This window comes from Pipistrellus hanaki (genome assembly GCF_964339955.1).
Source record: "Pipistrellus hanaki genome assembly, chromosome: 3".
Classification (NCBI taxonomy): domain Eukaryota; kingdom Metazoa; phylum Chordata; class Mammalia; order Chiroptera; family Vespertilionidae; genus Pipistrellus; species Pipistrellus hanaki.
Genome location: NC_140505.1, coordinates 97,224,169 through 97,245,902, shown reverse-complemented (window position 1 = coordinate 97,245,902; position 21,734 = coordinate 97,224,169). Strand labels below are relative to the sequence as shown.

The following is a 21,734-nucleotide window of genomic DNA, read 5'->3' as shown; positions in this document are numbered from 1 at the left end:
ATTCAAGTCTGTTTTTTAGGGTTAAATTACCTAGATCATGGCTCATTTTGGTTATCCTCATATTCCTCTGAAGATCTTTGAAACTGTTTCTTGTCACTGTATCTTTTTCTTTGTTACAACTTCTCTGTTTATGTCCCAACTTTGTCCCAGCCACTCACCCATTTTCCCCTCCCTACCCCCTAATAGAAGTTAAAATTTATGAATATATTGCTTTTTACACTTGTATTTGTGGGTTGGGGATTCTATTTTTATGAGTACTTTTTAATAGAAGCTATCATAGGCAAATATAATTGGAGAATTTCTTTGAATTTCAGGTATATTCATAGGTTTTCTTTTTTTTTAATTTAGGTAATTTTTTTGGCTCATGGTAATAAATAATAAATGTATGCATTGTGCCAGATATTGTGTTACAGCTGTTTACAGACATTTCATGTCTTTATTGAGTTCACAGAATAGCAAGGGAAACAAGTATTGAACAAATAACTACAATTGTAGTAAGTTAGGTCTTTATTTTTTGGCTAGTCAATTATCCTGGCACATTAAATTAAGTAAACTCTTACCTGCTTTTACTACTATCTCTAAAAGTTACTACTTAAAAGGGGAAACAAAATTGATTCCAGACAGTTTCTGACACATTTGATTTATATGTTGCAGATTTATGTAAAATTGTTTGTTGAATGAATACTAGAAAGGCCTTATTGTATGTGATAATTAGGGGAGTACAGGTTTAGTATCCTCTTGCATAGGTTTGAATTCTGATTTTTTTTTCTTTTTTTTCCTTTCTTTTTTTATTAAATTATTATCTGTGTACATATTTTACCATTGCCCCTCATCCCCCATACATACCCACCCTCCCCAGAGTTTTGTGTCCATTGGTTGTACTTATATGCATGTATACAAGTCCTTGATCTCTTATCTCCCCCAGGTCTCCCTCTTCTCCCTGCTGTAATTTGACAGTCTGCTTGTTGCTTTTACTGTCTCTATATCTATCTTTTGGTTCATCAGTTTATGATGTTCTTTATTATCCATAAATGAGTGAGGTCTTTCATTGACTGGCTGATTTCACTCAGCATGATGTTCTCCAATTCCATCCAGGTTGCTGCAAATGATGAGAATTCCTTCTTTTTATGGCAGCATAATATTCCATTGTATAGATGTACCATAGTTTTTTGATCCAATCATCTACTGACGGGCACCTAGGCTGTATCCAAATCCTAGCTATTGTAGATTGTGCTGCTATGAACATAGGAGTGCATATATCCTTTCTGATTGGTGTTTCTAGTTTCCTGGGATATAATCCCAGGAGTGGTATTACTGGGTCAAATGGGAGTTCCATTTTCAGTTTTTTGAGGAAACTCCATACTGTTCTCCACAGTGGTTGCACCAGTCTGCATTCCCACCAGCAGTGCACGAGGGTTCCTTTTTCTCCGCAACCTAGCCATCACTTGTCATTTGTTGATTTGTTGTTGTTGGCCATTCTGACAGGTGTGAGATGGTACTGCATTGTTGTTTTGATTTGCATCTCTCGGATAATTAGTGACTTTGAGCATGTTTTCATGTGCCTTTTGGCCTTCCTTCTGTCTTCTTTTGAAAATATTCTATTTAGGTCCATTGCCCATTTTTTAATTGGATCGTTCATTTTCCTTTTATTTAGTTGTATAAGCTGTCTGTAGATGTTGGAGATTAAACCTTTATCAGTGATAATATTTGCAAATATGTTCTCCCATACAGAGGGCTTTCTTGTTGTTTTGTTGATGGTTTCTTTTGCTGTAAAAAAGCTTTTTATTTTGTCTTTTTTTTTTTTTTTTTTTTTTTTTACAGAGAGGAAGGGAGAGAGATAGAGAACTAGAAACGTCGATGAGAGAGAAACATCGACCAGCTGCCTCCTGCACACCCCCTACCGGGGATGTGCCCGCAACCAACGTACATGCCCTTGACCGGAATCGAACTCGGGACCTTTCAGTCCGCAGACCGACGCTCTACCGCTGAGCCTAACCGGTTTTGGTTGAATTCTGTTTTCATTACTAATTATTGGGGCATTCTTGGGCAGTTTCTCAAAATCAGGCTTTTTAAAATCTGCATCACAGTATTGCTATGAGGCAATTCAGGTAGTGTTTGCCTGACAGTGCCATGAATATTGTGAGTGCTCAGTAATTGGCGCTTTTATTTTTTAGCTGTTTTACCTTTTAAACATACAATTCTGTATGTTTTTAATTGTAAACTTAGGGAAAGAGAACAGCCACCACGTTTTGCTCAGCCTGGGACGTTTGAATTTGAGTATGCATCTAGATGGAAGGCTCTTGATGAAATGGAGAAGCAGCAGCGTGAGCAGGTTGACAGAAACATCAGAGAAGCCAAAGAGAAGCTGGAGGCAGAAATGGAAGCAGCCAGGCATGAGCACCAGTTGATGTTGATGAGACAAGGTAAGGAGGGTTCACGTAGATGGGTTGATTTTTTTTTTTTTTCCTTAAGGCTTATTTATAGTTCCCTGTGACATCTATTAGTAATTAAGTCGCCATTTAGTTGTTTAGAGACAGTTGGAACTCAACATACTAGAAACAACGTTCTCCCTTTTTCTGAATCTCCTTATTAAAAAAAAGAAAAAAATTTCCCTAAACAAGTAGTGTTGTTGGAGGCAATTAAGAATGTTAAATTTTGCTGACAAAAATCAGGGAAATAAATAATTTTTGGTATGTAGATAATGTTAAAAAGTCACACATCAAGATATTTTTTGTTGTTGAAAGAATTAGGCCAATTGCTGGCTATTTAAGATTTTTACCACATGTGAAAAGATTGCAAATGGATATTCTTTGGCAGAGATTAAAAAAAAAAAAAAAAAAAATTCATGTCCTAGACATTTGGCTCAGTAGATAGAGTGGACTGAAGGATACCAGGTTCAATTCCGGTCAAGGGCACATGCCTGAGTTGTGGTCTCTATCCCCAGTAGGGGTTGTGCAGGAGGCAGATGATCAGTGATTCTTTCTCATTGATGTTTCTCTCTCATTTCCTCTCTGAAATCAATAAAATTATTTTTAAGAAATTGAAAAGATTCATGTGTACTGGTGGATATGATTTAGGAAGACTAAATTCATAGTGATTGCAAGAACATTTTAAACACTAGAGACAGAGCTAACTGAATTTCTAAGAGCAGTCGTAATTTACTGGTCAAATAGCTAACAACATGATAAGCTCTTTAAATCTACATCAGAAGCTCACTTCTTGTCCCCTTTCCTCTTTCTAGGTTTCTTTTTATACCTATCTTTATTATTACTTTCTTTTCCTTTTTTTTTTTTTTGTTTTTTTTGTTTTTTGTTTGTTTGTTGTTGTTCCTTAATTCTCCAAATAGTCTTTTCTGGTTCTTCCTACCACTCATCTTTTTTACTATTTATAATAGCTTTGTATTTATAACAAAAAAAGCACCTACTGTATTTTTCGGACCATAAGACACACCGGACCATAAGACGCACCAGTTTTTAGAGAAGGGAAATGAAGAAAAAAAGATTCTGAAACAAATACTGTCCTAAAATATTTTATGTGCATTAAAACCCAACATCACAGTCATAAACACATGTAATCAACCCTGTAAAGTAAACAGCAGCATTTAGAACCATTTTAGAGCCGGGCAAGCACACAGAGATCACACAGAGCCGGGCAAGTAAAAAAACTTTTTTTTTACAGTATATGTGTAGGCTATATTTGGACCATAAGACGCAGGGACTTCCCCCCCCCCACTTCTGGGGGAAAAAAAGTGCGTCTTATGGTCCGAAAAATACGGTAATTTTTATTATTTTGCTCTTAAATCTTTTTTTTAAACATCTTTATTTTTGAAAGTATTATGGCCCAGCTGGTGTGGCTTAGAGGTTGAGCATTGACCTATGAATCTGGAGTACACAGTTCGATTCTTGGTCAGGGCATGTGCCAGGATTGCGGGCTCAATCCCCCAGTGTGGGGTGTGCAGGAGGCACTGATCAATAAATTCTCTCTCATCATAAAAAAGAAAGTATTAAATATGTCCCCCTTTTTCTCTCATTGACCCCCTATAGCCTGCCTCCTCATGTTTTTTTTTTAATTTAGCATTTTAGTAAATGTTTACCTTTTCTTGGCTGTCCCCAGAGATCAAGGTCTCCCCCTTTCCTTCCCCTCCCAGATGCCTTTCTGGATTTCTGTAGTAGCTTTCTTATCAGATGTTTTGCAATCCTCATCTAAACCATTTAAAAAGGAAAATAAAAATTAAAAAAAAAAATATATATATATACATATACATATACATATATATATATATATCTTTTCTTTTTTTTTCCCTTATTGATTTCAGAGAGGAAGGGAGGAGAGAGAGAAACATCAAGGAACAGAGAGAATCATTGATTGCTGCCTCTTCCACGCCCTACATTGGGAATTGAGCCTGAAACCTGGGCAGTGCCATGCCCTGTTCAGGAATCGAACCATGACCTCCTGGTTTGTAGGTTGGCATTCAACCACTGAGTCACGCCAGTTGGGCTAAACCATTATTTTTTAATTCTAGAGCCAGTATTTCTTTGAAAGATTTAAATTTATTTATCACTTAATTTGTAAATCCTTTTAGTAGATTCTCATTTCCTTTAGAACAAAAATACTGGATTTTACTCTCTCTCTCTATTCAGAAAATGTTCATTGAACAGTTATGCCAAGTTTCTGAATAACTGTGCTGATACCAAATAAGTTAAAACAAAATCCAGCTCAACCAAAAATAGAAATTGGTTAGACTTTTATTTTATTTACTAGTAGCCCTGCGCACAGCACGAATCTGGGGGCCAGTAGCTTGCTGCCACCCTCCAGTAGCTCTCTGCCCACTGCCCTGCCCTCCTGTAGCTATTCCTGACCCCCCATAGCTTGTTGCCCTGCCCCCTCCTGCAGCTCTCTGCCGCCTGCTTGTAGCCAGTAACTCACTGTTGCCCTCCTGTAGCTCCCTCAGCCCCCCTCTCCCCCCCAATAGCTTGCTGCCCTGCCCTGTCCTGTAGCTCTCCGCCCTACCCTCTGCTGATCAGTTGTTAATGCTTCACAGTGTAATGACCATTTGCATATTACATCTTCATTCTATAGGATTTTTAAAAATATATAAGGCTTCTTGTATTTGTGTGACATCTTTGCTCAGGGGCCATGCTAACCTCTGTATCGTTCCAATTTTAGTATATGTGCTGCTAAAGTGAGTACCAGACATTTCTTTTAATTTAGACCCTAAACCTAGATTTTCTGTAAGTTTTCTAATAAAATTGAGTTCATTTATATGATATAGTATGCTTAAAAAGTATTTCTCTTGAAGAATATTTGAAAATTGTTACCTAAGATAAAATTCTGAATCATTGGCTAGTTAGAGCTGAAAGAGAGAGGTTAAGGTTCATTCAGTTCGGTTGGTTTGTGGTTTTAAAATTTGTTTGCACATCAGAATTAACTGGGGAATTTTAAAAACTTGATTTATTAGGCAATAGCACTTCTATTGTTGTACCATGATTCCATGATCCCCAAAGACCAGCAGGGAGCCAAGTCCGATGCAATTAACAAGAGAGCTTCTTCCATGTTAACATGGGCTCTGTCCCACACATGCCCAAGAGCGCGAACTTCACCAAATCCAGGGGTTTTACACCAGTGGTGATGTCACTGCTCAGGCTGACCCTGATTGGTTGGGTGAGGGCTAGGGTCCAGTTACACAGAATAGAGAATAACTCTGCCCTGCCCCACAGTGGAGTCAGGGTTCTAGTCTCACCCTGCCCTGCCCTCTCACTATCTGATATGAATTATTTTCTGTTTATAGGTCCTTTACTACTTTAGTTTCCTGCTATCTATAGTTAGGTTATTTACCACTTTAGTTTCCTGCTATCTGTAAATAAGAAGTGAAAGCACTAAAAGATATTTTGTTTGTAAAATAAGAAGTGAAAGCACTATGATATATGTACAGAGATAATAATTTAATAAAAAAATTAAAAAAAAAGAAAAAGTGAAAGCACTAAAATATATTTTGTTGCAACTGACAGTAGTGTAAGTCATTACTTCAGCACTCATTTAATGTTAGTTGTAAGAAACATTGTCTGAGGTATTAAGGATATAGTGATGACAAAAAACAATATGTGTTTTTTTAGGCCTCATAGAGATCTTGTGAGCTCTTAGAAAACTGCCCCGCTCAGCCAGCATGGCTCAGTGTTTGAGTATCCACTTATGAACCAGGAGGTTAAGGTTCAATTCCTGGTCAGGGCATATGGTTGCGTTGCAGTCTGGATTCCCAGTAGAAGGCAGCCAATGAATGATTCTCATCAATGATGTTTCTCTCTCTCTCTCCATCTCCCCTCCTCTCTGAAATAAAAACAAAACAAAAATCAAACACACCAAAAAAAAACAACAAACCCCGTTTTGCCTTGCCTTACCCAAAGGGTATATTGACTTCTGAAATAATTTTGCAAAGTTAATTCTCATGAGCTTTTATTTTATTGCCTTTTTGTGTTTTTGTTTATAATCCTTGTTAACGATATTCTGGTTTATAAAGTTTAAAAAGCACATTGCTTAATGTTTTCCAGTCTGTGCTTCTGGGTTTTCTTTTGTTGAAGTACATCTTCTATTTATTTCAGCAAAAGTCTGCAGGTGATAAATTTGTTTCAGTGTTAGTTTGTCTAAAATTCTTTTTTTTATTTTTTTTTATTCTACATTTATTATATATTTCGTCTAGCATTTTTAAGGGTGGTTTTAAGAGGGGGAAGGACTTCTAGGTAATCTTATTTTTTGTGGCTCTGTGGAAACATGGGACTTTCCTTTGACCTATTATGGAAGGAGAAAGCTCAAACAGTACAGGAAAAATCCCTTTTGCCTTTCCCACTTTCTATTTTCTGTGGGAAACACTATTTCCTCTGTTCCTAAGTTTGTTTTGTATTTTTAAAATATATATTTTTGTAATATATTTTTATTAATTTCAGAGAGGACAGGAAAGGGAGGGAGAGGTAGAAGCATCAATGATGAGAGAACCATTGATTAGCTGCCTCCTGCATGCCCCTACTGGTGATTGAGCCCTGACTAGAAATCAAACTGTGACCTCCTGATTCATAGGTAAATGCTCAACCACTGAGCCATGCTGACAGGCTTTAAATTATATTTTCATTGATTTTAAGGAGTGAAAGGGAAAAGGAGAGAGAAAGAGCGAGAAAAAAAACATCGATCTGCTTTCTCCTGTACTCTTCCTACTGGATGTGGAATTTTTCTTTTTACAGTCTAGTAACTTATCCAGGACATGTTTCCCCAAAAATTTTTGTTATGAGGAATCTTAAATGAAATACTTGAAAGAATATTAAGGTGCTCACTACTTAGATTTCTATTATTAACATTTTACCATTCTTTCTTTATTACATCTTTCCATGTGTTAGTTTTTAAAAAATGTTATAGAGGTATTTTCATTGATTTCAGAGAGGAAGTGAGAAGGAGAAATAGATAAAAACATTGATGAGAGAGAAATATTAATCGATTGCCTCCTGCATACCCCCCAGTAGGGATGGAGTCTGCAATCTGGGCACTGAGCCATGCTAGCCAGGCAAAAGTTTTTTTTATTTTTATATTTTTACTGCTCTTGACTGGGAATCAGACCTGAGATCCTTTAGTTTATGGGCCAACACTTTACCCACTGACCAAACTGGCCAGGCCCTTTGGGTTATTTTTTTAAAGATTCCTATAGGGGTATGATTTTCTGGATCAAAGGATAAAAGTTATATATATTTTTGATAATTTACCCCAAGAAGGATGTTATTGCAGTGTACAGGTATATACACTTTAGTGAAACTTGGAGCAACTTTGGATATTAACAAAACTTAAATAATTTAGATCCGATTGGTTATTTAGTGGGTTAGAATATTGTCCCAGTATGCCAGAAAGTTTGTGGATACAATCCCTGGTCAGGGCACATACAAGAATCAATTCAATTAAGGCATAAATAAGTGAAACAACAAATCAGTTTCCCTCCCTCCTTCCCTCCCTTCCTCCCTCCCTCTCTTCCTTCCTCTCTCCTTCCTTCCCTCCCTCCCTTCCTCCCTCCTTCCTTTCCTCCTTCCCTCTCTCCTCTCCTTCCTTTCCTCCTTCCCTCTCTCCTCTCCTTCCTTTCCTCCCTCCCTTCTCCTTTCTCAAATCAATTAAAGCAATTTAGTGAATGTAAACTGGTAGTTTTAACTTGATAATGTGTCTGATTAGTATCAGATAATGTACTTATCTGAATTGCATTGTTCAGTCCTTTGAACTAATTATTATACCAAAGTTACTGGTAAGGAAATGTCATCTGAGAGGGTAAAGCAGCTTTATCAACTAGCACAACTTAAAAGAAGAAGATCCAGTTGTCAGAAAACAAACATTCATGTTTTTTTCTTATTCCTTATCCTGGACAAAAATGTAATGCATATACATATAGTTAATGCTCACAGAGGATATTTTTTCCCATTGATATTTTTTTGAGAGAGAGAGTTGATTTTTTGTTTTTTTTTAAAGAGAGAGTGGAAGGGTGGGAGTGGGGGAAGAGGAGGAGAAAAACAGCTGCTTGAGAAAGAGACATCTATTGGTTGTCTCCTGCTCTCGCCCCAACTGGGGCCTGGCATTTGATCCTGCAACTTAGGTATGTGCCCTTGATCAGGAACTAAATCCACGACCCTTTGGTGCTAACCATTGAGAACACGGGCCAGGATTGTAATGCATATTTTACATCTATAATTATACTAGAGGCCCGATGCATGAAATTCATGCAAGAGTAGGTCTCCCTTCTCTTGGCTGCTGGCACTGGCTTCCCTCTGGTGCCCAGGACCCAGGCTCCCCTCAGGCACCCGGAACCTAGGCTTCCCTTGGCCACCAGCATGCATATAGGATCTGGGCTTCCCTCACAGCCTCAGCTTCGTCCAGAAGGACATCACGTTTAATTAGCATATTATGTTTTTATTATTATAGTCTAATGGCCCGGTGCATGAAATTTATGCACATTAAAAGGGAATTAAATTGAAGGAAATATTTTAATATTGCTATTTGCCCTTTCTCTATAATAGAAGATTTTCTTTCAGAGATGAAAAAATCTGTAGAATATATATGAAACTCTCTCTCCTGCCAGAGTCTACTGCCTCCTTGGCCACCTATGTGTGTATGAGAATCATGTGAGACCCAGACCTGGCCAGCCCCACTCCTGTCAAGCTTCTCCAGTTGGGGGGCACAGCCTCAGTTCCCCAGAACCCAGCATGAGGGCTCGAGGGCATGATGACCATTTGTATATTAGCTCTTTATTATATAGGATATGGTAGGTAGTCTCAAAAACTACAAAGGTATGATAAATTTTTACAGGCTATACCGGATTGACTTTCTTGGGTACTTAATGATAGTAGAACATTTTTAAAAAAATATATATTTTATTGATTATTTACAGAGAGGAAGAGAGGGATAGAGAGTTAGAAACATCAGTGAGAGAGAATCATCATCGATCAGCTCCCTTTTGCACACCCCCTACTAGGGATGTGCCTGCAACCAAGGTACATGCCCTTGACCGGAATCAAACCCGGGACCCTTCAGTCGGCAGGCTGACACTCTATCCACTGAGCCAAACCAGTTTCGGCGATAGTAGAACATTTTTCATACCTTCGCTTATTGAAGAGCTAGAGTCTTGGTGCACAAAATTCATGCATGGGTAGGGTCCCTTGGCCTAACTGGCGATCAGGGCTGATTGGGGCTTTCCTTTGTTCTGCACCACTCCCTGGTGGTCAGTGCACAGGGACAGTTTGCATAATAGCCTTTTACTATATAGGAATAGAGGCCCAATGTGTGAAAATTCATGCACTGAAGGGGGGTGGTCCCTCAGCCCAGCCTGCCTCCTCTCTCAGTCCGGGAACCCTCAGAGGTGGGAGGTGACCCGATCAGGGGAAGGCGATGCCCTGGATGCCGCCATCTTGTGGATGTGGGCACTGCCATCATTGAGGTTGTGATAGTCAGTTAGCATATTCCCTCCTTATTGGCTGTGAGTGCCATCATTGTTGAGGGCAGGGCAGTCAATGAACATATCTCCTCACTTTTAGCTGTGGGCATTACCATGTTTGAGGGCGGGGCAGTCAATTAGCATATTCCCTCCTTATTGGCTGTGGGTGCTGCCATATTTAAGGGTGGGTCAATTAGCAAATTCCCCCCTTTTTGGAGGGTGGGTCAGACAATTAGCATATTCCCTCCTTATTGACTGTGGGCACTGCCATCTTTGCATATTAGCATATTCCCTCTTTATTAGTTAGAATTTCTCTTAGAAATATAAGTTGATTTCATATTTTAAATTTCTCCCACTAAAGTAATTGTGTGATAGCTTTGTGGCTCTCAATGTTGGTTGCACAATGGAGTCATCTATGGAGGTTAAAAAAATTACTGATGTCTGGTCCACTTGCTAAGACATTTTCATTTATTATTATTTATTTAAAAAAATATATCTTACTGATTTTTTACAGAGAGAAAGAGAGAGGGATAGAGAGTTAGAAACATCGATGAGAGAGAAACATCAACCAGCTGCCTCCTGCACACCCCTTACTGGGGATGTGCCAGCAACCAAGGTACATGCCCTTGACCAGAATCAAACCTGGGACCCTTCAGTCCACAGGCTGATGCTCCATCCACTGAGCCAAACCGGTTTCGACTATTTATTATTTTTTAAAAAAAATATTTTTATTGATTTCAGAGAGAAAGGGAGAGGAAGAGAGAGATGGAACATCAGTGATGAGAGAGAATCATTGATTGGCTGCCCCCTGCACACCTCACACTGGGATTAAGCCCGCAACCTGGGTATGTGCCCCTCTCCAGAATCGAACTTGGGACTCTTTGGTATGCAGGCCGATGCTCTATCCATTGAGCCAAACCGATGAGGCAAGACATTTTCCTTTATTTATTTATTTATTTATTTATTTATTAAAATAAATCTTTATTGTTCATATTATTACAAATGTTCCTCATTTTTCCCCCCTCCATTGCTCCCCTTCACCAGGTTCCCACCAAACCCTCTGCCCTTTCTGCACCCCCCATTGTCCTCATCTATAGGTGCACAGTTTATGTTCAGTCTCTTCCCGCACCCTCCACTCCCCTTTTCCCCGAGAATCATCAGTTCACATCACTTCCATATCTCTGATTCTATTATATTCAACAGTTAATATTGTTCATCAGATTTTTTTAATTCCCTTGTTTTTTAGATTCACTTGTTGATAGTTACGTATTTGTTGTTCATAATTTTTATCTTTATTTTCTTCCTCTTTCTAAAGAACCCCTTCAGCAATTCATATAATTCTGGTTTGGCAGTGATGAACTCCTTTAGCTTTTTTTGTTTGTGAAGCTCTTTATCTGGCCTTTGATTCTGAGTGATAGCTTTGCTGGGCAGAGTATTTTTGGCTGTAGGTTCTTGCTATTCATCACCTTGAGTATTTCTTGCCATTCCCGTCTGGCCTGCATTGTTTCTGTTGAGAAATCAGCTGACAATAGTATGGGTGCTCCTTTATAGGTAACTACCTGCTTTTCTCTTGCTGCTTTTAATATTCTCTCTTTGTCTTTTGCTCTTGGAATTTTAATTATGATGTGGTCCTCTTTGGATTCCTTTTGTTTGGGGTTCTGATCACCTCCTGGACTTGTAAGTCTATTTCTTTTACCAGGTGAGGGAAGTTTTCTGTCACTATTTCTTCCAGTATTCTTTCGGTATCTTGCTCTCTCTCTTCTTCTGTGAACCCCATAATTCTGAAGTTAGTTTGCTTAAAGTTGTCCCAGAGGTTTCTTACACTATCTTCAACTTTCTGGATTCTCTTGTCTTCTTGCTTCTGTGGAGGAGTGTCTTCTGGCTCTTTATGTTCCAAATCTTTGACTTGATTCTTGCGATCTTCCATTCTGTTTTTAGGACTCTGTATAATATTTTTTATTTCTGACAGTGTATTCTTTATTTCTAGTTGATCCCTTTTCATATCCTCAAAGGTCTCGTTTATTTTATCGGCCTTTTCTAGGAAATTCTTGAAAAACCTTATAAGCATGGTTTTGAACTCTATATCCAGTCTCTTTTTGTCCTCCATTTCTTTTGTTTGTGATCTTTTCCTTGTCTTGGCATTTTCCCTGCTTCCCTGAGTTGGTAGGGTGGCTTTGTGTGCTAAGGTGTTCTATGTGGTTCAGTGGGTCAGCCTTCCAGTTACCTGAGGTGGACACTCTTGGTGCACCCCTTTGTGGACTTTGTGTACAGTCTTGATTGTTGTTAATATCACTGGGAGGAACTGACCTCCAGGCCAATTGGCTGTGAGGATCAGCTGTGTCTATGCCAGGAGACTAGACTTGAAAAATGCCAAAGCCTCTGTGCTCGATTTGGATGGGGTGGAGTTTCAGGGTGGAGCCAACAGCCTTGGCTTCAGTCAGCCCTGCCCTATGAGGTTCCGCAGTCTCAGTGTTCCTCAGTGTCCTTGAGTACTTGCTGCAAGCAACTCTGAAAGAAAGGTACCTTTAAGTTTCACCTGCTACCAGACAGTCTAGTTTCTCCCACAATGAGCCTGGAAGGGGTTCAGTGCAGTTGGAAGTGGGGTTCAGAGCAGTCTGGAGCTTTTGTCTCCTTCCCGCTAGGGCAATACAGCAGCACAGTCAATAGTCTGTCCTCTGTGTGCAACACGCTCGCCTCTGGGATTGCCTTTCACCGCACCCCTGTTTCCGCCTTACAACCCAGATTCCCTCCATATGAGCCTGGGTCCCCAGGGTCTGGCCTAGAACTGGGGTTCAGTGCAGTCGGAACTGGGGCTCAGCACAATCTGAAGCTTTTGTCTCCTTCCTGCTAGGGCAGTCTAGCAGCAGAGTCAACAGTCCGTCCTCCTAGCGCAATGTGCGCGCCTCCTGGACTGCCTTTCGCTGCTCCGCCTTACAGCCTAGATTTCCTCTGTATGAGCCTGGGTCCCCAGGGTCTCGCCCAGAACTGGGGTTCAGCACAGTCTGGAGCTTTTATATCCTTCCCGCTAGGGAATGCCAGCCAGGCACTCAGCCGCCCCTCCTCTCTGGCTCCATGCTCTCCCGGTGCACACAGTGTCTCCGTACCTTAGGCTTTTACAGCTCCTCTGATTTTCCTTCTGGTTTTCTCTCTCCTTCTAGTTGTAGAATTTCCAGTCAGTCAACTTTCCTGTAGTTCTGGATAATGTCCAATTTGTATTTTAGTTGTATTTTTTTTAAATTGTTGTGTGAGGCTGCAGTTAGGCGTTTACCTATGCCGCCATCTTGGTTTCTCTCTTGTTCTCGACATTTTCCTTTAATTGGTCTGTGGTTAAAAGGTATTTTAGCAATTCTAATTTGCAGTGAGTAGTGGTTGACAATTGTGTAACTATTTGAAATAATTTTAGTCACATTTGATTTTCTTTAAGATAGCTAACTGTTATCTCATTGTGTATATATACTAATAAAAGAGAAAGATGCAAATTGACTGTACCTTTGCAATGCCCACGAGCCAGTCAGTAGTGAGTATGCATATTAATCTAACAAAGATGGAGGGTTAATTTCTATATGCAGGCATAGAGTGGCCGTGGCCTGTGGGCAACGTGGGGAGGCGGAAAGCTTGCTCCGGGCTGGACCGAAGGCAGAAAGGTGGTTCCAGGCTGGAGTGAAGGTGGTGCCGGCAGCCAGGGGAAGGAAGGCCCATTCTTGCACTAATCTTCGTGCATTGGACCTGTAGTGTTATTATAATTGCCTGGTTCCTATCCCATATGCCAAAACTGACTTTTCTGCACAGAGTTCCAAAATCTGTTTTTTAATTTCTACTTTATAAGTTTCCCTCCGTTACTAATTTTCCATGCTTAGGGTACTAACATTTTGGAAAGAGCTTTGTAATTAGGACACATTTGGCTGTGTATTCTTGTTGAATTGAGCAATAGTTGAATGCCTAGAATGCATTTATAATATATCTGAATCATTTTTCGGGGGAGAGAGCATAACATACAATTTGTTTCTAATCTATAAGATGACATGACAATATTTACCTTGTTAGGGGTGTGATTCTAGTCCTGTTTTGGTTTTGATGATAGGGTTATTGTCACATAGAAAATTAACTGGAACTGTTAATATTTTGTAAGTTCTGAATTTAGTGATTTATTATGAAATGTTAAAATTGAAATAATTTCTGTTTATATCAGAAGTTCTGGTATCATGATTAGAGACAAAAGAAAATAAAAGTAACCAATAATTTTGCAATTCAGAGTATTTTAATATTTTGATACTTTTTAATCTGTGCTTGTATGCACACATAATTTGGTGTGATATTACAAAGATTTTAACGTTTGGAAATTTAATCCAGTACTTCTCAACAGAAATATACTTTTTGTTATTTTATACTCCTGTTCTTAATATAGCAAGTATGGTAACAGTGCGAGTGGAGTGCTTTGTTTATCTTGTTTAACATGATCTTGTTCATCGCAGTATTCAGCCTTTTTCCTTTTTTAGGAATTTTTTCCTCTTTGCACTTTTTGTATGACACTGACTTAGTATAACCTCTATACCTACTGTTTATCTGGTGTCATTCTTTTTTTTTTTTTTTTTTTTTTTAGTCTGTTCATTTTTTACGGATAGGAAGGGAGAGGGATAGAGAGCTAGAAACATTGATGAGAGAGAAACATTGACCAGTTGCCTCCTGCACACCCCCCACCGGGGATGTGCCTGCAACCAATATACATGCCTTTGACCGGAATCGAGCCCGGGACCTCTCAGTCCACAGAATGACGATCTATCCACTGAGCCAAACCGGTTTTGGCTGTGTGGTGTGGTTCTTACATGCACTCTGCTGATGTCTTCCCAAGAATATTTTTGGGCTTTGCACTTGTTACTGAAAAATTCTTATTTGTTCAAAAGGTGTAAGTGAAAATATAGCTATCATTTATCCTGTTTTTAGTATGTTTTAGTCCTATGTTAAAAACATCTATTTTAATTTCCGAAGAAAAGGATGAATTTTATTCTCTTTATACAAATGAAGTATATTAATTTTATTAATTACATAGCTTATAATCTTTAATTATAAGTTTATATAATAAAGACATGAATGAGAATAAATCACTGAATTTTGCATGAATATGAATAAATTATTATGTATATTGCCAGTAATAGAGAGTCTATATGGTCATTGGTAAAAAGGTACAGAAGGCAAGCTAAAATATAAATGGGTATATTAATGGGTAATCAATATTTTATAGATTTAATGAGGCGTCAAGAAGAACTCAGACGCCTGGAAGAACTCAGAAACCAAGAGCTGCAAAAACGGAAGCAGATACAACTGAGGTAAAAACCAAAAACCAAATACATTGTAACATAGATGTGAATACACATAGTTTTTGTGTGTTACTAATAAAACATCACTCTCCCATTGTAAACAAATTGTACAAGTTGGAAAATACAAACAAAATTGTCCATTTTTGACTATACTTAGGGATTTATTCCACAAAGTAGCGTATTTATTTTGTTATTCTTAGGATTTCTTTAGCTGGTTTTTGACACTTCGAAGGCATACACTGTGACTTTACATATGGGGCCTAACCATTATTGCATACAATTTATTGTAAGAATGCACTATGGTTTACTGCATTTTTATTTTTTTTTTAGTTTTAATTTTTTGCCTGTGTATGATACTGCTATGAAATCCTCAATGCATCTTTGGGCTTCTGAAATATCTTTCCATGTACCTGTAATATTTAATTGTGAAAAATGAGGTAAATGTTATTCTTAAAAGTTAAAAATCATAACAATTAGGAAATGTTCTGAACAAAGCTATGATAGATTAAAGAAAACTTAAAATTTGTTCCTGATAGTATTTTAAAAGTGTAGTAAGTTCTTATATAGGAAGTAAGGTGCTCATGGGAAATAAAAAATAAAGAAGAAAGTAAAAAACCTTGAATGAATGTGAAGTGTCTTCATAGTCTGGGAATAGGTAGTATTCAGTATTTTTTAGTTTATTTTTTCCAACTTTGTACCTGGTTTGTGTATATGTTTAAATCTTGGAACTACTCTGATTTTACTCAAACCCACTTATTCTCAAACTACCGTGTTTCCCCTAAAATAAGACATCCTCCGGAAATAAGACCTACTTACAGGTTTCCTTCTGAGTGAGATATAAGGCATCCCCCCGAAAATAGGCCCCCCCAAGGCTAAACATGAGAGATTTGGTCCACTGATTCTGAAAAAATTGGAGTCACAAGAAATTCACCAGGAAATTCAGGAATTGGATTGTTATGATGATGTTCCAGAAGATGATGACATGATTGTCATTGAATTAATGAGTAAGTTCTTGATACTGTAGGATTCACAGTTTGTCTGGTTTGTGTTGACAACTACCGTACTACTATACCATATACAGGTAATAAATTTCCTTTATTTTCATTTAACAATAAATGTGTACCGTATTCTTCTTCATGGAAAAATAAGACATCCCCTGAAAATAAGACCTAGTGCATCTTTGGGAGCAAAAATTAATATAAGACACTGTCTTATTTTCGGGGAAACAGGGTAGAGGCCTGATGTGTTAAGATTTGTGCATGAATGGGCCTTACTCCTCCTGGCTGCCGGCAAGAGCAGCCTTTCTGCTCTGGCCTGGAGCTGCCTTTGTGCCTTCCCATGTTGCCCAGAGGCCTGGAGCTACTGGGGTCTTGCGGAATGCCTGCATTGGAGCCTGTGTATGCAAATTAACTTACCATCTTTGGTGGGTTAATTTGCATACCCACTCCAGATTGGCCAATCTGGAGTGGGTATGCAAATTAACCCAACAAAGATGGGTATCATTTTTGGTGGGTATCACGAAGGTACAGTCAATTAACATGTTATTCTTTTATTAGGTAGGTTGTAGTACTTGATCAGGCCACACCAGAGTTCTGGGGAAATGGTTAGTCTCAAACCTCTCCTCATAAAGTATAGGGACAGAGTTTTAATAAATTCTCTATGTAATTCTGAGATTCCCTAAAGCTTCAGAGTCGTTATTGCCCCAACATGAGAGACCTTTTTTCTTGTATCTTCTTTTCTTTTTATGAGAATGTGTTAAAGTCTCTTCTACTTTTACAAAGAAAAAGAATACTCCCCTTTTATAAAAAAAACTCTATCTGAATTCAGCTTTCACTTACAGTAGATACAGTGGAACCTTCATTCCAGCAGGCAAGGGATATGTTTGAAAACTGAAATAATTTTTTCCCATTAGAAATAACATGAATTGTATTAACTTGTTTTAGACTTCAAATGATTCTGTTTAAATATTTCTATGTACAGTATGTCTATGTACAGTACTGTTTATAAACAAACATTTTCTTAAATTTATTGAACTACACTTCAATTGCCTTAAACAAATCATTTCCAACACTGGTTCCAGGGGTCAGTATGAGGCATCTTCGCTTTTTCACATATCATTACCTCTGAAATGATGTCACTTATTCCAAGTCAACAGTTCTTTTAACCTTTTTAGTTGCTTGTGATCATTCTTTCACACCCTTGGCAACATTAGCACTCGTTTTTTTTAAATTTTTTTTTTTTATTGCTTTTTAGAGATAGAAATATTGATGTGATGGGAGAGTAAGTCATAAATTGGCTGTCTCCTGCAAGCCCCAAGTCTACAACCTGGGCATGTACCCTGACTGGAATGAAACTAGCAACCTGTTGGTGCAGTGGATGATGCCAGTCCAAATGAGTCACACTGGCCAGGGCAACATTAACACCCCCCTTCTTCTTTTTTTTTTTTTTTTTTGTTAATATTCACTAGACCAGTGGTTGGTGAACTCATTAGTTAACAGAGCCAAATTTCAATAGTACAACGATTGAAATTTCTTTTGAGAGCCAACTTTTTAAACTTAAACTTCTAATGTCACTTCTTCAAAATAGACTCGCCCAGGCTGTGGTATTTTGTGAAAGAACCACACTCAAGGGACCAAAGAGCTGCATGTGGCTCACGAGCCGCAGTTTGCTGGCCAGGGCACTAGAGGATATTTTTTTTCAGTGATTTTTATTTATTTATTTATTTTTAATTATTATTATTTTTTGTGATTCATTTTTTAAAATAAATTTTTATTGTTCATATTATTACAAATGTTCCTCTCCCCCCCCCCCACCATTGCTCTCCTCCACCAGGTTCCCACCCCACCCTCTGCCCTTTCCCCACTCTCCATTGTCCTCATCCATAGGTGCACAGTTTATGTTCAGTCTCTTCCCACATCCCCCTCTACCCTTTTCCCCAAGAATCGTCAGTTCACTCCACTTTCATACCTCTGATTCTATTATATTCAACAGTTAATATTGTTCATCAGATTTTTTTTTTTAATTTCCTTGGTTTTTAGATTCACTTATTGATAGTTACGTATTTTTTGTTCATAGTTTTTATCTTTATTTACTTTCTCTTCCAAAAGAACCCCCTTCAGCAATTCATATAATTCTGGTTTGGTGGTGATAAACTCCTTTAGCTTTTTTTTATTAGGGGTCTGGCCTAGAACGGGGGTTCAGAGCAGTCGGAACTGGGGCCCAGCACAGTCGGAGTTTTATCTCCTTTTCGCTAGGGAACGCCAGCCAGGCACTCAGCCTCCCTCCTCTCCGGCTCCGTCCTCTCAACGCGTGCCGCGTGTCTCCGTACCTTAGGCTTTTACAGCTCCTCTGCGTTTCCTTCTGGTTTTCTCCTTGCTTCTTGTTGTAGAATTTCAAGTCAGTCGACTTTCCTGTAGTTCTGGGTAATGTCCATTTTATATTTTAGTTGTATTTTATTGAAATTGTTGTGTGTGGCTGCGGCTAGGTGTTTCCCTGTCAGCCATCTTGGAACCTTCACTGATTTTTTTAAGAGAGGGCAGGGAGGAAGGAGGAAGAGACAGAGAAACATCGATGTGAGAGAGAGATGTCTATTGGTTGCCTCTCTGAATTGGGCTGGGGATTGAACCTGCAACCCAAATAAGTGCCCTTGGATTGGAATTGAACGCATTACCCTCCTCTGCTCAGGCTGATGCTCTAACCTAGGGGTGTCGAACTCAATCAGAGAAGGGGCCAAAATCTAAAATCCAGCCTAAATCGCGGGCCGAATGGTTTACTGAACAGTCATAAACTGACAATGTTAACCAGAAATGTGAATTTAAAATGAGTGGAACAATCTTTTCCTTAACAGTGCTGTTAACCAACTCACATGCTATCAAGCAAAACAGTAATATTGGTATCAAGCAAAACAGTAATATTGGAATGTACCTAAAATGCTCATTGTTTTGTTTTCTGGCTAGATGTCTGACACCGTTTTCCCCGGATCAATGAGTCAATGTTCGGTTTTATTTCTTGGGCTGTAGCAACCCGCAAAACAGCATGGAGGTTGTCATCGGTAATGCGTGATCTGTGCTTGTTTTTGTTCAGATTCATTATTGAAAACATCTGTTCACAAAGATAGGTGCTCCTGAACATGGATAGAATACGGGCAGCATGAAGTCGGAGCTCTGGCATTGAGTCAGGGGGCAGTAGAGGGTAGAAGTCCTCAATTTCAACATCCTGAAACCTTGATTTCAGGCCACTGTCAGACTGAAGCTCGATTATCTCCATCTGAAGGTGATGGGGCACATTGTTGACATCAACTGTAAAAGGATTGGCAAAGATGTCAAAGCCTGAGTGCTGTGTTCTAAAGTCAGAGAAGCGCCGCTCAAATTCACTTAGTAAACGGCTAACTTTGGTAGCCAGCCGACTGCAAGGAAAAGTACCAGAAATAGTGGTTGAGATACTCAAACGGGAAAGTGGGCAAGATTGTCCTGTTCCAGTTGGGACTTCCATAGTTGAAGTTTACGCTGGAATGCTGTGATCATGTCAGACATCTTCGTGATGACTTGTTTGCGTCCCTGCAGCTTCAGATTCAGTTGGGCGAGATGCTCGCATATGTCACACATCATAGCAAAATCACATAGCCAGGCGGGATCCGACAGTTCAGGCAAGGGCTTTCCTTTACTTTCCATGAAAAGAGCAATTTGTTCTCTGAGCTCAAAAAATCTTTTGAGGACTGCGCTCTTGCTCAGCCATCTTACTTCTGTGTGGTATGGCACGTCTCCATGCTCTGCACCCACCTCCTGTAAAAACTGCTGGAACTGGCGATGATTCAGGCCACGTGCCCGAATAAAGTTAATAGTTTTAATGACTGCGGTCATTATGTCATTCATGTCCAGAACTTTTCCACACATAGCCTCTTGGTGGATAATGCAATGATAAGTAATCAAGGGTGTGTGGCAGTGACTTTTTTGCATTCTTTCCTTCATTAGTCCAACCAAGCCTTTCTTTTCTCCGCACATTGAAGGTGCGCCATCGGTAGTTAGCCCCACCAACTTTTCCCAGGGTAATTTAAAATTATTTATAGATTTCTCCACAGCCTCAAATATATCTCTACCAGTCGTCGTCCCATGCATGGCAGCTACATCCAAAAGTTCCTCAGTGACAGAGAGGTCGGTCTTCGTAGCATGTATAAAGATGGATAGCTGCGCTGTATCAGTGTTGTCTGTGCTTTCATCGAAAGCAAGTGAAAAAGCGAGATAACTGCATGCCTGTTCGGCCAGCTGTGATGATAGATTTCCTGAGAGTTCTTGAATTCTATCTGCAATGGTGTTTCTTGACAAACTGACATTTTGAAAACTCTGTATCTGGTCTGGGCATACTTGCTCACACACTTTTAGCATGCATTGCTTCAAAAAGGCACCCTCTGAAAAACACCTTGAAGTACGGGCAATTTCTTCAGCCACTATAAAGCTTGCTTTCACTGCAGCATCATTTTTCGCTGTAGCCTTTGTAAACATTTGCTGCTGTGATTGTAGTTTGCCTTTTAGTTCTTTAACAATTTTATGTTTTTCTTCCAAAGTATATTTGCCATACTTAACATTATGTTTGGTGTCAAAATGATGACGTATATTGTACTCTTTCATCACCACACTGTCTCATAACACAATATACACACTGGTTTGCCCTCTCTAAGCACAAACATGTATTCATTTTCCCATTTGTCATTAAATTGTCTGCCTTCACCATCAACTTTTCTTTTCCTGGACATTTTGGGATCAATATTGGCAATAAAAGATGTAGTTTATTGGAAATCTGCGTTAGAAGGAAAAAGTTGAAAACTGCACAGGGATAGCTTGATTTGGCAGATGGAGTGGAGAAAAAAAAAGTCAGTCAATAAATGCCTGGCTGGGTACAGATAGCAGATTCTGTTGCGATTTTTATGCCTGCACTTTATGCCAGGAACTGGCAGCTTCTGCTGTGTATTTTTTATGCCCGCACACTCACTCTCTCTGCTCTGCCACCCGCACAACCACATCGGATGCCAGACTATAGGTCACGCCTCCTGAATCTCGCGTGACTTGTTATCTATGCGCATGCGTAATAGATAGCAAGTAAGGCGGCCGGCGAGGTGGCCGGCGAGATCACAAGCCTCCTATGTCAACGCGCGTCATTGTGATGGAACACAGCGGAGCGCAGTGATGACAGCGCGGTGCGGGCCACATTGCAAGGCCTGGCGGGCCGGATTTGGCCCACGGGCCTTGTGTTTGACATGTGTGCCTTAATCAATAAAAAGAAAATACAAAAATTGATGTTTCTATCTATCTCTTTTTTCCTGCAGTAGATATGTTTACTTATTTTAAAAAATTTCTTTTTATTGCTATTTAGAGAGAGAGGAAGGGAGAGGGGAAGAGAGAGAAACATTGATCTGCTGCCTCCTGCATGCCTCCTACCAGGGATAGAGCCTATAACCCAGGCATGTGCCCTGACTGGGA

At 39.3% G+C, this 21,734-nt stretch overlaps 1 protein-coding gene across 8 annotated transcripts in view; it reads left to right on the top strand.

The window, feature by feature from the left end:
• Positions 1–21,734, top strand: part of PSPC1 (paraspeckle component 1) — a 136,858-nt gene that overhangs the window by 38,540 nt on the left and 76,584 nt on the right. For all 8 annotated transcript variants that reach the window (XR_014794594.1, XR_014794595.1, XR_014794596.1 and 5 more), the window contains exons 4-5: positions 2,227–2,423; positions 15,186–15,270. Coding sequence is in view for 1 of the 8 variants with exons in the window: in XM_084878583.1 (XP_084734709.1) it covers positions 2,227–2,423; positions 15,186–15,270 (282 nt within the window). In the remaining 7 variants the exon portion in view is untranslated. The remainder of the gene's footprint in view (positions 1–2,226; positions 2,424–15,185; positions 15,271–21,734) is intronic.